Below are 16,872 nucleotides of genomic sequence, written 5' to 3' on the forward strand. Positions count from 1 at the left end.
ACAAATCTTGTCTTTTTCTATTTCAGTAAAAGCTTGTGCCCAAGTAAAATTAAAATGATTCCATCTGCAAGCCAAGGTTTGGGTGTGATAGGGATAACAACTCTGCTCTTTCAGTTAAATCAGTAACTTTCCTACAAATATTTTTTAAAAAGGCTCAGCTTCCTCCTAGCTTCCTTCTATCAACATCAGGACTCACACTGAAGTAGTCATTTCTCTCCTTAAAGGAGCGGGCTGTTCAAACAGTGAGGATCTGCACTTAAGATATAATCTTTTCTAGCTCCAGGAGATAAAAAGAAAGAGAAGTGTAGCAGATTCTCGGCTGCTGTAAACTGCCAGAACTCCACTAATTTTAATGGAGCTTCACACCAGCCAACAACTTGCCTCTTTCTACACCAGCCAGACACAATGGGATCCAAAGTCTCCAGCGTCTGCTAGACGCAGTCCTCCCCTCCTTAAATTGCATCAAACTGGGGAAGCCCTGGGATTTAAATGGGGAATGATTGCCTTGAGCCTCTTGCACTACTGTTCCCCATCAAGCAAGCGTTCATTCCCCTCTTTATGGGTGTTCTGGACAGGGGGAAAAAGGCAGCGATAAGCTCCGCTGGCTCCCTGCAGCACGGCAGACAAGGACTGTGCTGCTCTCCTTGGTTCACCTGGCAGCTCTTTTGCATAGTACTGGCATCAGATCTGGTGCGAGTTTGCCTGGGGAGGTTTCTCTGGGGATGGGAGCAGCAGAACAGTTCCGGACGACTTCCCCCCACCCGCTGCTCTTCCCCCCCGCCTGGAACATGCTGTTTGCTCTGAAAACCAAAGACAAGCACTCTATCAGAACTGACAGGATTCCCACTGGAAGCCACCGAGCCAGTCTGGCATTTAAGGATAAAAGTGCCACAATGGGAGAAAAGTAAAATCAAGATTGCAGTGCGCCTTCATCTTCACAAGGCAAACACATGCAGCAACATGCAGATGTCACCTATGGGGAGTGACAGCCATCCGTGGCGTTTCACCCAATGACAAAAGCAGGGCTGCAACCCGAAGGCTAACCTTATCCCCCTTCCCACCCAGCTATACACTTAATTCACCTCGCAGTTTGATCTCAGCTGCACAGAAGGGACAGGGAATTAGAAGGTGATTTCAATCTTTAACAGGTGTTGGGGAATTCCCACAGGGAATCGGTTTTCTGCCGTGCGCATTTGGGAGGGAAATTCAGAACAGCTGAATGGCGATGGAGGAACAGTGCCAGGCAGACACCAGGCAGGGGATTCAGCTGCCTGGGCTTAGATGTCTAACTTTTAGGTGTCTAATTCCAAGCCAATTGCTCTAGGCTCCCTTTACAGCCAGGGAGAGGAAGCAGGCGCTTCCAGAGGGCAATTCATCTCACCCCGAGATAGACGGCAGAGAGATGAGTCACCTTCTGGAGATACCTATTTTCATCATTGACTGTACAAGGAGCCTCGGGTGAGTAGGTCAGACTTCACCCTCAAAGTATTGAATATCTGAAATTAAGATTAATCTCACCTATCCTGAAGATTTTAGCACTCCAGTTGATAAAGCACAATGCCATGAGAGATTGACAAAGCAGGCCAGATGCAGAGCACCTTTCAATGTACATTTTCTAGAAGCTGAGAAATTTACTTGTTCACATTAGCTGATACCAGAATCAAATCTCTCACCTCAACAACATGTCAAATTAAAAGATTACCCAAGAACAGGTGAGGAAAAGAGTGGCAACAATTACCAACTATAACTATAAACAATACTTGACCCACATACTGTAAACGAAGCAAAATGCTCACCTGCACTTAGAAGGATGTGGTTCTATTAAGCCAAAAAGATGCTCAGCATCAAATACACTCCTCAGGATTTCAATTCACCTCGGAGACTCAAGCAAATACCAAGTCATAGACCTCACACTATTGTTCCCAGCAGTCAGACCAGGGACTTCGCCAGAACTAGCAGGAAAAGCCCTGCATGGTAGGAGCTCACTTAAATCACCTTCTCTCCTTTTTAGTGGCTACCCGATTCCCTCCAGCTGTGTCCAGTGGCCCTGGGGAGCAGAAACTGAAGCTGAGCAGACACCTGTCAGTTCCCTGGATCCTTACATGCCCTGCTGCGATGCTCGCTGTTCCCACAGCTTACCTGATGAAGTACTTTTTAAAGGGAACAAGGGAAAATGTGCACAGGATGGGGCATTTTCAAGGCAGCCAGATAGGGCTGCAGTTTTCACGTTAAACTGTTTGCTCTAAAGACACAAACAGACCAAACCAGGGCATCAGAGCATCTCCCTGGGAAAGTTAAGGCTGGTTAGGAAGAAAAGTGAATCCGTGCTGACTCAGCCAGATGGTTACAGACTCCAGGGGAAGCTTTCACTGAAGTCTCAAGTGTTTCATTTGGGTGGAAACCCCTGGGTTATAAAAATGCCTTTCCTTTGTCAGCAATGCCTCAAAGAAAACCCATCTTCTCGTCCCACTGCAGCTCTGAGCGCAGTATACCCTTCATGTGGGGCAGGGAGCAGGGGGAGAAAGCAGGACAGCAAGTGTGGGAGACTGGGGCAGTTTCCAGAAGGAAACCCGAGGGCAGCAGTTGTTCCCACGGAAAACATTTCACCTGCAGGTGTTGGGAGAGGGCAAGTCTCTTCTCTTAGACCAGAGGCAAGAGGCAGATCAGACCAGCTCTTCCTTTGCCCCTCTAATTCAAGTCAAACCAGCCTTTTGTTCCCCTTTCCCCTCCCCATCCTTTTTTATCCTCTTCCATAATGGGATGTTTAAGAAAAAAAATAAAATAACCCAACCTCAAACCCTAATCACCTTCATTTGAATTTCAAATATCCCCCTTCTGGCCTCCCCCACGCCCCAACTGACTTGGAGCTGGGAATATGGAAATTTCTCCCGCTTGCCTTAAATGTGGCTGTGCTATGAAAATCATCAGCCTTATGCAAATCCTGAGCAGGCCCGATTGCCATAGCAACCAGCTGTTTCCAGCCCGACTGCTGCTGCTGTTATTTATGCGGGACTTGTCCTGGGGCTGTGCATGGCTGCAGGGGGAAGAGACAAGAGAAATCCTGGAGGCTTTGAGGAAAGTTTCACGAGGGAGAGCTAGCCTTGGAGAGCAAAGGCGTAGCCAAGGACTAGGCTCAGCGTGGGGCCAGGGAAGGCCAAGTTTCCTCAAAAGACTCTGGCCTGGCAAGCTGTTTCCAGCCCGATATGAAGAGGTAACAACAAAAGGTGAAAGAAAAAAGCTCAGACTGTGCATCCCTTAGCTTGCCTGCTGAGCACAATGAGTGCCCCTGTGCACCAAGCAGCACAGCCTGAGCACCCACCAACTCATCTCACACAAGCCACTGCGCTGCTCAGTCTGACATCCCTTGCTTGTGCTTATGTCCTTTTGCCTGAGTTTGAAGCTGACACAGAGGTCAGCGCCTCCGTGCCCTACTCCAGCATGAGCCATCAAGTTTAAAAGAGACCCTATCCAGACGCCTATGCTTAGAATACAATAAACATCAGCCTTCCCAGAGCCCAGCAGAGATCAGGGCTCCACTCTGCCAAGAGCTGTGCCCATCGCTGGGGAGAGCAGCACCAGCATCAAAGAGCATACACCCTGGCGAAAAGGTGGGAGAAGAGATTTGGACCATCACCTGGGAGCTGAGGAACACAGACAGACTTAGTTAGGTTTGTACAGGGAGCGTGTGGCAGAGAGGCAGACTGGGACAAGGTCTCTGTTTTTCCATCCGCCCTGATATGGATTTAGTGCAAAATGTATTGACATAAAAGCCGGGGTACTGGGAGGAGTTTTTGCCTGGGTGGGAAATGTTGGTGTCCAGTTTCAGAGCTGCTCTTGCTTTCTTGCCTCCACTGCCAAGGGATCATCGGTGTCTTGTGGCAGCAGCGGAGGAAGGTGTCTCAAGCTGACATCCTGCTACAGCCATAAGTTGGCTGAGGCTGAGGATGCAGGGGGAGCAGAATAACATTCAAAGGAGTGTCCCCTCAAAAAGGACACTCTGCAAGACCAGAGGAGCAAAGGCATTGTAGCTCCTTACAATTTTAATTTTCCTGGGGTTTGGAAGAAAGGGTCTTCCTTACCCTCAGAGAGAAAATATCTGCTTTATTGCTTCCTAGCTCACCTGCATATGTTACCCAAGCTGTGAGATAACCCTGCTGCCATTGCCACCAGAGTCAGAAGCCGGGCAAGAGCTTTCTGGCTCCATGTGCCCTCCCCGTGAAACCGCACTCCTCTACCTGGCTGCTGCTCTTCCAGATCCCAGACCCAATGGAGCTGGGCGAAGCTGCCGGGTCAGCCAACCACCGCCGTCCCAGGGAGCGATACCAGCTGCTCCCGAGGCAGCGATAACGCTGTGGGGCTGTCCTATATTGCACCCACATGGACACGCCCCAGCTGCTCTCCCCGGTGCCGGGGTGCCCATCGCGCACCCCACCCTGGGCTCCTGGCAGGCCGGCCAGTTCCCCGTCTTACAGGGTGGGGAGGGAAGATGTTCGGAGCGCCTGCAGCTATTCAGTTACCGATGGTTGTGTTTGAAGAGCTTCCCTATCGCCCTTTTGTTAAAGCTTTGGCTTCCCCCCCATAGCCTCAACAGATGAAATCAAAGGGAAGTAGCTTTGCTTGGTGTAACCTGTTTTGATCAAGCAGATAAACGGGGAACAAGTGTCTGACACAAACAAACAGACAGACAGAGGCAAGTCCCACCTCAGCATTTTGTTGCATCAGATACAGAGGGCTTAGATAAACCACAAGAAGGGGGAGATCTCTGCCTCTCGGCTTGAAGACCAGGGGCGACACTCAGCAGTGCCAAGCCCCCACAGTTCCCATAAAAAAAATCAACCCAGAACTTGCTGGCATGGCTTTCATCAGTTTAAAAAGATGAAAAGAGCTTACAGCCAAGCATAAAACTCACGCTTGTCATTACCCCCCATGGAGTCAGCGGGACTGCCTGCGAGCCCAGCCACAGCCACCGCACGCCCAGTGCTGAACCACACTGGCATCACACAGGGAAGGGCAAAGAGGACCCTCGGACTGGAGAGACGACCCGGTCTTGGGCTGGGGCTGACCTACACAGCTCCTGGGTGGTGGGGGAAGGCAGCCCAAACCACAGGCCTCACGGGAGAAACTCATGCCTAGTCCCCTCTTCCCCCTCACACACATACTGTGATATAAAAGGCAGAGTTAAAAGTAAGGGAGGGTTTAAGATTCACAGGATTGGACAGGGTAAGTGATGTTCCTTAGAGATTTTTTTTTTTTTTTAAATCGTGGCTTTTTGTAAAATGGCAAAATCTCACTACAACCAGTAGATGTGGAAGGGGGTGGAATCAAAGAAATATGGGGTTTTGGAGAGCTTCTTACTAAAAGCTTTGAAGTGTTTTCTATGAAATTAGTGTGGATGAAAAAGAAAAGAAAAAAAGCTTAGCTTTCCTAACCTATGAAAGATGAAAAATTTCGACAATTTTCTCAAAAAAAAAAAAAAAAAAGCCCCACAATTATTTTAAACACTTTCAAAGTAAAACAATACTCCAAATTATCCTTTTTCCTCCTCTAAGCCTAGAACTGGCTGAGATATGAAAGGATAAGATTATGCTTCTGGTACTGACACTTCCCATCAGATCTTTAGGCATCAGTTTTAGATCAAGGGCTTGATTTACAAAAGCATTTTGGCACCCAACTCCCTCCAGTACTTTTTTTTTTTTTTAATTCTTCTTGGAGCCAATCTGCATCTTTTGGTGATGAAAGGCCTTTGTAAATCTGCACCTAGAAGGATTTCCATTCTTTATAAGCTATAATATTGTTAGTTTGGTAACTGCCCTCTCCTTTGGGGGTAACAAGATTACTGTGGAGCTGTGTGGACTGGTCCAATTCATTAGGAAATGGCTCTTCAATTAATTAATGAGTCATTGGAAAACAGATTTTCCCACATGAAGCTAGTAAACAAAACACTAAACTATTACGTGTTGCAGTAAATATTCCTCTAACAACGTGTATAAGGGAAAATAAAAACTTCCAGGACAGTTCAGTACAAAGAGCTTTGTTGTTTGTAAACAGAAGGGTTGGAAAGAGGGAAAAAAACAAAATCACAACTGACAAAGACGCATAGAGGTTTTAGGGATAGCGTGGAGGCAGACCCTCTGTGGGCTTGGCTGATGTGCCAGGTTACACACCTGAAGTATAACACACACAGCCGAGCAATAGTGTGCCATCCTGCCCTGGCCACCCTCTTCCCTGGGAGTCCGGCAAGGGACCGCTCACCCCGCAGGAGGGGTCGTGGCTGTTTGCTAGATTTCCTGACTCACTGCAGTGTCTCTCATCACACCTAAGTCTGATGTGGTGATCTCTGAAGATCCTGAACAGATCAACCAGTCACAGGGACTGCATTAGAAAAAAAGAATAATTTAAACAGGTTCCTTGTATCAGTCCGCAGGGAAGTGTCACTCTTTTGCAAATGAAGGAGATTTACTTGTTCTGATTTCCCTGCTTGATTTGAAGGCTCCTAGAGCAGAGCTAATGCTGCTGGAAACATTTTTGTTATTTTAAAACAAATTGACTTCACTTCTCTGCTTTCTTTTCTCAATTACCACTAGAAAGAGGTGCTACTGCTAACACTAATGGCTGTCTCGGAAGCTTAAGCTGAAAAACATATTTTACCCAATCAACTGTGGTGCCAGCTTCTCGCCTATTTAACACTGTTGACTACAACAGCAGCAGCCAGAGTCTCCCACTACATTTAGTAACAGCCAATACCAAAACCAAATACCGACTCTGGCAATAATACAGCTTTCCCTAATCTTGATTCAAGCATGCTATCCATCAGCTCCGAGTGCCAAGATGCAGGAAACACTTCAGGAGACTCTGGTTCCCAATTTAGGGCCCTGTATCAGCTACCAGGGTTTTTTGAAAGAGCTTAGGAAGCTGGGGACATGTTTGTTGCTAGGTGGCTTGGAAACAATTATCTCAATAACCAGCTTGGGGTCATCTGAAAGCCCTGAGCAGAAGCTGACCTGACCAAAGTCAATCAGAGTTCACGGACATGAATAGAACCAGATTTTATCTCTACATTAGATTATGTCAAATAACCCAGCTTAATAGCCAAGAGCACAGAGGATTTCTAGTCTTCAACATATGGTGTAAATAAAGGGGAAGTTTTAGTCCTACTAAAACATGCCTAGGGTGTTCCGGCATTACCAAGATCTCACTTTTTTTCTAAGTCCCCTCAAATGACAAAAGTAAAAGAGAAACAGTAAAATCATTCCATGTAAAATTTTAATCTGTTGTCACACCTCACCCCACCCCAAGCTTCATTACTTAAAGAACAACGATTCTTCTACATTGTCTCTACCACTTTTAGTTTTAAAAGGTGTGTATTTCTAAGTCTATAGAGGAGCCTCACAGCTTCTAATAATCTTACCTTGTTATACCTAGTAGGTGCTACAAATATTTTTTATTGCTGTTTATTTGCCTAAAAAGGAATCTGTCCGCGAGCCTTTGTGAAATTACAGCCTCGAGGTTTTGCATTCAAAGCCCATTGCAGACAGTGACAGTCAGAAGTGATGCCAGAAAACGCCAAACTGATTTTTCTGGTGTGTATCACACCTTGTGGCAGTGCAGGAGTTGGTCGGTACCCTGTCAGAAATCAGTGCTAACACCAGTGCTATCATCTTCAAAGGATCACCCTGTTCTTCAGCTTTCCATATTCAAGGAAAACTGGGGCTTCTAGCCATGGAGCAGCGAGAGTCTGAGCAGTCGTCAGGTGGGAGTAGAGGAGATGAGAAACTCAATCGTGCTTCAAGATGAAGAGTGATAAATTTTTGCTGGAACTACCTAGCTGGATTTGATTATGCCTGAAGTCCCTCCCATTTTTCTAGATATATGTGTCCAAAAATGACTTAGTCCCCGTCAATTTTGTCTAAGGAAACGTTTCTGACACGAACCCTCTGTAAAACGAAGAGCTGTTTGTGCTAAACTGAGCGGACCAAGACTATTTCAATGGCATTATTCCTTTGGCAAAACATGAGCATATTTCCATGCTAAAAACCACAGAGGACATTACTGAGACACACACTGATTCACTGCTGTTACAGAAGGATCTTGCATGCTGATCAAGACACGAACGCAATCCTAGCCCAGAGCGTATTCTTGATCAACTCCCAGGCTGGTTGGAAGAGCGCAACGTAGCAGCAACAGGAGTCAAGCAAAGCACTGACAGAAACTTCCAGCACCCATGGCCCCCTTTTCTTTTCTTTCCCCTCCCTCCTCAGGCTTCCTCACCTGCCCCCCAGGTCCTGGACCCTCCTTACCTGGCTCCACCTGGTCGGGTTCGTGCCGAGTATCTGTGGAATCTGCCGCATCACCGCTCATCTTGATCTCTGGAAAAGGAGGCACAACTGATTTTAATAACAGGTCACAGTCCCAGGCAACAGGCACATGTGGCTTCCACTAAACAGCACAAATGAATGTGTAATTATAATAAACCATCAGACTTTCAAATTTCTGATTCCTCAACATACAGTCACTAGAATATTCATCAGCTCCGAGGATGCACTTTCCCTCCTGTTGCTCTTTGCATCCCCCCTCATTGCTTTCCCCCTCCCCAATTTGCTGCTGTGTTCTCACCTTCCGCATGGCCCCTCTCCCACACAGAGCACGAGGGGCTCTTTAACCACTGGGAGCCCTCCCAGCCTCGGTGGTCTCTCCCCCGAGCTTTATGCAGGCTTCCCAAGCCAGCTGGTGTGGCTCGCAGTTTGACACCGTCCACTGCCACACCTGTAGAGGCAGGGGATCCCTCCCAGCTTTCTCCTCCTCTCCCACATCCTTTCCTTCTCCCTGGAGACAGCTCAGCCAGGCCAGCGCTTGGTGCTCTGCAAAGCGCAGGCAGGGAGGACCGGCCTCAGAGAGGCAGGCACAGAGCAAGATGCTCTCAGAGAGGGAAGCCGAGTCCCTCTTCTCCTCTCACTGCCTTGCAACCTCAGCTTGTTTCTCTCAATACATCTGACCCCTGTTTGCAAACTCTTTGCCCCACTCTCTCCCACGTGCAAACCATGAAGAAGCTGCCTTGCTCCAAAGCACCGTCCCCAACCCGGGAGCAAGAAGAGTACTTTGCCATCAAGCTCCCGCATGTTTCCCTCCATCCTTATCAATGCCAATAAATTTGTCATTTACCCTTGAAGTGATGGCTGCCACCACACCCGGGGCCACGTTCTCCTTCGGGGACAGCTGAAAGAAAAGGTGGGAATAGCCAACTTTACACTGGATTGCTCATCTCCTCCTTAAAAGAGGCAAAGTACACACTGAGTGAAAGAAGGAAGAATATCTATTCAAATTCAGATGGACACCCCCTGCTTTTCTACCCTTTAGCATGGGAATTTTAACTCTTTCCAGGCTAGTTGAGGAAAAAAAGATAATGATAATTTTTTATAAAGAACCAAGTGATTTGCATGTGCTTCCTGCAGCCAATCCTGGCCACAGAAGTCATCCGATTTGCATTGGGTAATAACAACAGTGTGGAAGCTGTGGGAGTGTTTGCTGTGGTTTTGTTGGGGTAGAAAAGGCAGGTGGAAGCCTTCTCAAAAGCATCATGCAAACCTTTTCCTCTTTCCTATATATGCCTTGTATTATTTCCAAACAGCCAAAAGGGTGAGAAGCAGCCTATAGGTTTTTATACCCGTTTCCTTCTGTTACTCACACTAAAGCAGGCAGGCCTTTTTGTTTCTTCAGATTTTCTTTGCCCCTATTCAAACTTCCAGTGTGCAAATGGAAAATTACCTACTTTTTGGCCAAAATTGAATAGCTTTGCTTAGGTTCAAGTCTGAAGCTTTTTCTTCAGCAAATGAACAAAGGAAGAAAAAACCCAAGATTTTATACCAGAGATGGGCCACAGAAGCATTTGCATATTTCAGAAACTTTCTTTCTTTAAATTGTATTAAGAAGTGAGGGGGGAAAAGAGAGAGAAAAGAGTTGCGGGATTCTTTTCCCTTCAAATAAACCCTCTGCAATTAAGACATGAACATTTAGTGGGGCTTCTAAGCATTTCTACTGCAGGAAAAGTAATTATCATCAGCTATAAACATCATCTTTTCTTGTAATACTGCCAAGGGACCCTAACCTAGGCAATCTACAAAGCACAAAGATTTCTTTGCTGCCAAAAAGTATCTTAAAAAAAACCCCAAGTTCTCATAAAATAGAGGAAGAAAAATCTTAAACCATGCAGAAGTTTGGTGCCTGCTTTAGTGACAAAGTCTGCAAAAAAAAAAAAAAAGTAATGCAGATTTCATTGTGAGCAAACAAATAACAAATGAGTGCATGTTAGTGAAAGAAAATTATCTAATCCCCAAGACCATAGATCCCCTTATGGGCACAGAGCGAGAGACAGAGCAGTTCAGACAGAGCTGAAGAAGGAAAGCCACAAAAGCAAACCATGAGAAGCTCCCTCCCTTTTGCAAGAGTGGGCCTGCGGCCCCTCTGCCATTTATAACCTGGGGTAGGCTGGGAGGAACGGAAGAATTGCAGCTGTGGCTTGATTACATATCACATGCTATCCTTCAGTTAAATTCCTTCCTCCTGGACTCAGGAGATAACAAGATACCCTGTGATTCTCTCATACACAGAGCAGAAGAATTCTATTTTCACAAAGATTCAAATTCCCATTATAAATGTACACACATTTATTACATTTTTATTACATAAATATAATAAAAGTTAAAATATCTTGTGGGGGAAAAAAAACAACCCAGGAAGAAAAAAAAAAAACCCTTTTGATCAAAGCCTACTGATCTGAGTGGTTTGGGGCTGGCCAGCTTTTGTATACCTATGGACAGCAGAGCAGCACCAGTCATCCTCCAAGGGGTACTTGAGAACAAGGAGCCGACATACAGAGGAATTACTTTCTAATATGACATAAGTGTAGCTAAGATAAAGGCAACACCTTTTATTGATGCCCAAGAGTATTCCACTATAAACGAGGGTGGAGTGATGCATCTGGATTTGAACACCCCCCATCTGACAAAATACCTCAAGACAAAACAGGCTGTGAGACTTTGAGTCCAACTAAATGCAGGCTGGAAATATACCGAGAATAAGCAGGCTAGTAAAAAATCTCTGGGAAAAATAATGCAACTTAGGACTGCCTAACTCCTAACCACAAACCTATTAGGAGCCGCCACTGCGGCCTGGGCCATATTAAAAATGTGCTGCTATACTTCAGCTAGCAAACATACCTGGAGTAAGGGTAGTCTGGTTTGTTCACCCAGACCAAAGAAACTATACCAGTGCAGACACTTCTCTGGGGATATATCTGCATCTATATTTTTGCTGAAACAAATGGTGTCAGCAAATAAAGCTTTCCCAAGCCCTTGTTCCTCATAGTTGTTCAGACATGGGCACTGGGGTAAACCAGCCCGATGGCTTTAAAAGGCAAAACGAAAAGGGGTGATGGTGGGGGGAACTCAGCTTGGCTGAGACCATTACCTGGAGCCTATTGATTTTTCTGCACTTTAGGTGCTCAAGTCCCTCTGGAGGCTCCAGGAAGGTGAAATATCCAAATGCCTGCGGAGGGGGCGGTGGTACACGCCAGGGAACGCGCTGCTGCAGGGAAACCCTCTCGGCAGGGAGGAGGCCGTGTGGAGCCTGAGCAGCCCACCTTCACTTTGAACACTGCAATGGCCAGGGAAGAAACAGCACAGCGCTGCAAGCAGCTTACTGCGAGGCCTTGCTGCCGGGGGACCCCAGGACTGAACACCCTGAACTGCCTTTGCACGAGGGTGAGGGAACACCCTCCCACAGCGCTGGGCTCTGGCACATGGAAGCGGTCGGGCCCAGGCTGGTCTCCCTCCCTGCAAAAAGACTGCTTAAACCTTAGGCCCTTCCGACAGACGGCAGGGTGGGATGATCTGGGGGAATGGAAGGTCAGCGCGCACCCAGCTCTGCACACCTCCTGGCCAAATCCACCCTGGGAGTGATGCCACTGGCTTTGACAGAGGGCACAGTATCGATTTTGGGAATCTTCTTATGAAGAAAGAGTCGCCCACAAGCAAAGCAGATGGGTGGATAGGAGCCTGCGGGGGATGCGTCCCCGAGAGACACCACACACAAGCACACCCATCGCAGGTGCTCAGACTAGTCAGGCTCACATGCTGAGCCAAGACCACGGGCCTCCCGCCTCCCGCAGCCTCTCCTCGCAGCCGGCCACGCTGCGCCAGGTGGTCCCCAGCTGCCCTCCCCATGGCTGGCACAGGGAGCCCGCCTGCGTGGTGGGGTGCCGGCCAGCCACGGAGGGGCTGCTGGCATCCCAGAGCCATGGAGAGGTTGCAACGCAGCCATGGAGCAGCGGCTTCGGCCATCTCTGCCGGCCTGCTGCAGGCTGACACTGTGTTGGGTGACGGCATTGCCACAGCATCTGCCTTGCCCTGCAGGCCTGCCTGTGAGCCCACATGCAGGCAGGGCCTGTTGAGGGGCTACAAGCACTGGGCATGGACCCCTGGGTCTCCCTCACACAGCAGGACCACCAAACACCTGAGCTTTACCGCAGCGTGCCAATCGGTATGCAAAGCGAATGAGCCTGGGACAGACTGACGGATGTATCCACCCGTACCCCTCCAAACCTGGGGACAACACACAGCGTCTCCTGCTGCACAAAGCACCGGACACAGGTCACTAGCAGGGTACACGGCTCCCGTAGCCGCGACACCCTGCTGTCTGCCCCTGCTGCAGAAGGGGCTGTCAGGATCTGGCCTCCACTGCTGCTGCGGCTCTGCTCTTACCCCAGCGTCACCCTCAGCTCTGGCGTGCCCAGGGATGCGGTCTTTCCCCTCGAGCATGGGGGCTTGAGCTCAGGGCAGAAGCTAAACTCACTCTGTCAGGGCGAGACGGAGCTCAGCACAGCTCCAGGGATTTGGCAGTGATTGCTCTTGTTCCCCAGCTAATTGCGGAGGGGAGGTCTGCTCAGAGAAGATGCGAGACTACCTAAGCCGTACCTCTGTGTCAGACCCCCTGGAAGGAGTTTCTCTAAGCATCCCCGTTCATTCATTCATCACTCAACCCGGCCTCCTACAGCTCCCTCCTCATTCATTTCTCCCTCCTTTTCCCTCTTTGTCATTAGCTTTTCTCCTTCCAACCCACATCCCATCTCGCTCTCACACCACCACCCCTCCGCCCTTGCTGCATCCCTCTGTGAATTTATCCCCTCTCACTCTTCCCAGCTTCATCCCAGTGACTGGACACACAGGTCAGGCACTGAATGTCCACTTTCCAGGTACCCACGAGACCCCCATGCTCTGCTCCCCAACCCACATTAGGGCTGGCAGCGCGAGCAGTGCGCCCACGTTGTGGGCATGGCTTGGCAGCCCCCTAAATAGGATCGGGGCAGCATCCATCCCCGGGTAAGAATGTGGGCGCTTAACCAGGCACCGGCTGTGATAGCCAACGCCAGTGGGAGAAAAGAGGAGGGAAGGGAGGGAGGAAAGGTCACAGGAATCAGAGCAATCCCATTTCCTGCCCAAGTCCACGGTCTCAGCTACGTGGTGAGCTCCAGCCCGATCCTTCCTCAAGTGCTCTTTACCTGTGTGCACAGACTCCAGGTTCACCATCCTGCTGGTGGAGGGAAATCCGCGGTGCGCCCAGCCTCCTGCCGTCAGCCCCAGGTTGCCAGGGGCTGCCAGTTTGCCCTCCCTCCTCTGCCACCCGCTGCCTCTCAAACCGGGCGTGGGTCCGCTCCCGAAGGGACCTAGAGCTCCATTGCCTGTTGCCATGCAGGGCCAGGTGAGCATGCGGCGCCGCGCCACGCCTCGCCCCACCTCCGGCTCCCTCGGGTGCCCTGACACCCAGCAGCCTGGCGCCCGGCCCATGCAAAAGCCCCCATTTGCATATTAGTAACTCGGGAATGGATGAGTCCCTGCAGCGCTGCCAGGGCGTGGGGTGTGGTGGGAAGGAGGGAGGAAGGAAGGCGGTTTGCCCGCCCTCAGCTGCGCAGATGCACCCCGCAGCACCTGCCTGCTGGACGGCAAGCAGGGGGCTTCGCGGGGGCTCCGCCAGCAGCTCCCGATCCGAGTTGTCCCCTCGTGGATAGGCTTTTGGCTCCGGCCCTTGCCACATGTGGGTAAGAGAGGCTGAGGCATCAAGCCAGGCTGGGCAGCAGCCACCAGCGCCCAGGAAGGAAGGCGTCCGAGCTGTGGGAACAGCCCCTCCACTTCACTTCTGGCCACTCTGATAAACCCCGGGGTGTGCTCAGAGTGAGCCGTGAGAGCAGCCTGTGCGGTTGAGACTGCGCATCCCCTAGGTCTGGGCTGAACCTGAGTGATGCCACGTGACACAATCAGCACAAAAAGGAAAGTTAAGAGCAGAAAGGTACCCTGACTTGGCTGAAGACACAGGGCAGGGCTAGGATCAGCTCATGGAGACCCCCCTTTCCCGACTTGTGCTCTGTGTGGTTCGTCAGTCCCCCAAGAAGAGGAGAGAAGCGGCAGACAGCCTCTTCCCCCTCCTCCACATTGTTTAAAGCTACAGTATTTAACTGGCTTCCAGGGAAGCCAGGTGAAAAAACATCCCCTAACGTTGGCTTCTTTGGTAGGAAGCTGCCAGAGGCCAGATCCTCAGCCTACGCTCTGTGCTGTGACAGGGACCGACAGTCACCCTGACAGACCCCGGCACTGCGGTTGCTCCCTCTTCCTTCCGTACAACTACCTTGTTGACCCCTACCATGGCCCGGGGTAGCAGGATGCCTGTGTTAAACGCCTCAGCTCTGGTGCTGCTCAACCCCCTCCTGAAAGCGTTAACACACTCAATTGGTAGCTGCCAGGTACAAGCTATCACACATTCATCTCTCCCTGGCTAATTCACGTTCCAGGACTCTCGGCTTTCCCACATACAGCTCTCCCTCCCTGGAAAGACAGGTTTCTCCGAAGAGATGGGTGGGCGGGCGGGCAGGCTCTCTGAGCCTCACCTCCAACCCAGTCCGACGTTATGGGGCTGCAGTGCCTGCCCTCCGCGCGTGTGGTCAGAGGACATCCTCAGGAGAGGGCAACACGCTGGGAGGAAAGGGTGAATGTGTCAAACAAAACTCTAACGAGTAAAAAGAGGAGGAAAGTCAGGGGAGAGACGGGCGGGGGGAAAGCAAGGAGGAGGGAAGTCCCCGGGTCAGGCTAACATTTGCAGGACAGGGCACAAGGGGAGATTTCTGCGGGCTGTGTTTAGCGCCGCTCCAGGAAGCAGAAAAGTGACATGGGGTGGTTTGCGCAGGCAGCTTGTTCCGAGCTGCTGGAGGGGCTGGGCTCCTTCCCCCGATACCTGGCAGAGCCCCAGCCATTCAGGCCCTGACCCTCAGGGTGTTCCTGGGCAGCTGCTGGTCTGTTTTCTAGTGTTTTCAGCATGACCCTCACGTCTGGGTTTTCCCCATCTTGAAGACTGACGTGATCAGGTATCTTCACCGCATGAAACATGGATTTGCTGGTGGCTTCCAGCCAGCTTGAAGGGCCTCTGGGGCATAGGAGAAAGGCCCTGGAAAGGCTGGGGACCACAAGAACTCTCCTTCCCCCCACATCAGAGCACCTTTTGTACACCGACTGGCAATTTCACTTGACACAGCTCTTTTCTCTCTGGTTCCTGGTGCTTCTCCCTCGCTCCAGAGCCGAGCAGCCTGTCCCACAGCCCCAGGGAGGCATGTCCTCCCCGGCGGCTCCTCCAGCCGGCCGGGATCCCGGGCATCCTCCGGCCGGGGATGCTGTCCTGGCCGTGGGCAGGGACGCAGTGCCCTCTCCTGGCCCTGCAGACGCTGCCAAATACAGCCGGGAATCCTCCAGCCACCAGTCCCACTCTGCAGCTGGTGGGATGGGGTTTTACTGGCTATTATTTTGTGGTGACTGGAACAGCAGGAAAAAAATAAATATTTCAGAGCTTTTCTCCCCAAACAGCTGTAGGAGCAAAGCCCTTCACCTGGGTACCCTTGGCTTCAGTGATGTGCTATGCAGGCAAGAGAGAATACACCCTCCTTACAAAGCTACTCAAAACACCTGTGCTACCCAGAGAGAGAAAAAATGGGGGAGGGATCACAACATCATCACTTCTGCCGTGGAAACAAGACCCCAAAATCTGCAAAGGCAGATTTGCTTTAACTCTGTCCTGAGATGATCACTCCTAGATGCCAGCAGATACACTGCTCTTTTTCTCCACGGCCATCAATGACCGATCCATCTGCCCTCATCCACGCTGCATGCATGCGTTCCTCCACACCTGCTGCCGCTGTTTATTCCCCTTTTGGAGGAAGATAAGCTGTGCCGATAGCACTCGCTTTATGGAGTATGGCCTTTGGACGGGCCCTGAAAGCACGAACTGCAGAAAGATGTTACAAAAGCCCCCACTTCTTTTTTCCTAGCAGCGGGGATTTATACCAGCACTCCTGCCCAACCGCGCCGTGGCTCTGTGCTAGGAAGGTCTCCCGGCTCCACCTGCGCCAGCCGCTTTTCCAGGGCGGTATTCAGGCGCGGCCAGAAGAAGGACGTTCCGTTGGCAAGACGGATGCTCTGCAGCCCGAGCAAGGCTGGGGAGACGGCCGGACCGGCGCCCTCCCGCCGCAGAGCCGCGGCGCGCTCCGCCAGCACCCACTTGTGGAGCCCGGCAGCTCTGCACCGCCGGGCTGCCCCAGCCGAGCCCCAGCCCCGCCGGAAATGACCATCGAGTCGAGCTCAGCGTACGCTGTCCGTAGTCATTTAGAGTTCACGTCCTTCACTTATCTGCTGCTCCCAGAGCTCCCACCATGCAGCGCTGGCCCCGCTGCATGCAGAAGCTCAAAACACACCCCCACCTGCGCCACAGAACGCGGGTCCAGCTCATAAAAGGCTCCTCCATCACCCCACAGAGCCGAGGTGATGGCTTGGTACTGCTGTG

The 16,872-nt window shown here is 50.6% G+C and overlaps 1 protein-coding gene across 1 annotated transcript in view; it reads right to left on the reverse strand.

Annotated features, from left to right (window-relative positions):
- The window catches only part of POU2F3 (POU class 2 homeobox 3), a 41,677-nt gene extending 28,097 nt beyond the window's left edge, over positions 1–13,580 (reverse strand). The window contains exons 1-2 of the mRNA XM_009895152.1: positions 13,553–13,580; positions 8,298–8,366 (exon numbers count right to left, since the gene is read on the reverse strand). Of these exons, the coding sequence (XP_009893454.1) occupies positions 8,298–8,366; positions 13,553–13,580 (97 nt within the window). The remainder of the gene's footprint in view (positions 1–8,297; positions 8,367–13,552) is intronic.
- Positions 13,581–16,872: the final 3,292 nt, after the last annotated feature.

The sequence above is a fragment of the Charadrius vociferus genome, unplaced genomic scaffold (assembly GCF_000708025.1).
Source record: "Charadrius vociferus isolate BGI_N301 unplaced genomic scaffold, ASM70802v2 scaffold751, whole genome shotgun sequence".
Taxonomy (NCBI): domain Eukaryota; kingdom Metazoa; phylum Chordata; class Aves; order Charadriiformes; family Charadriidae; genus Charadrius; species Charadrius vociferus.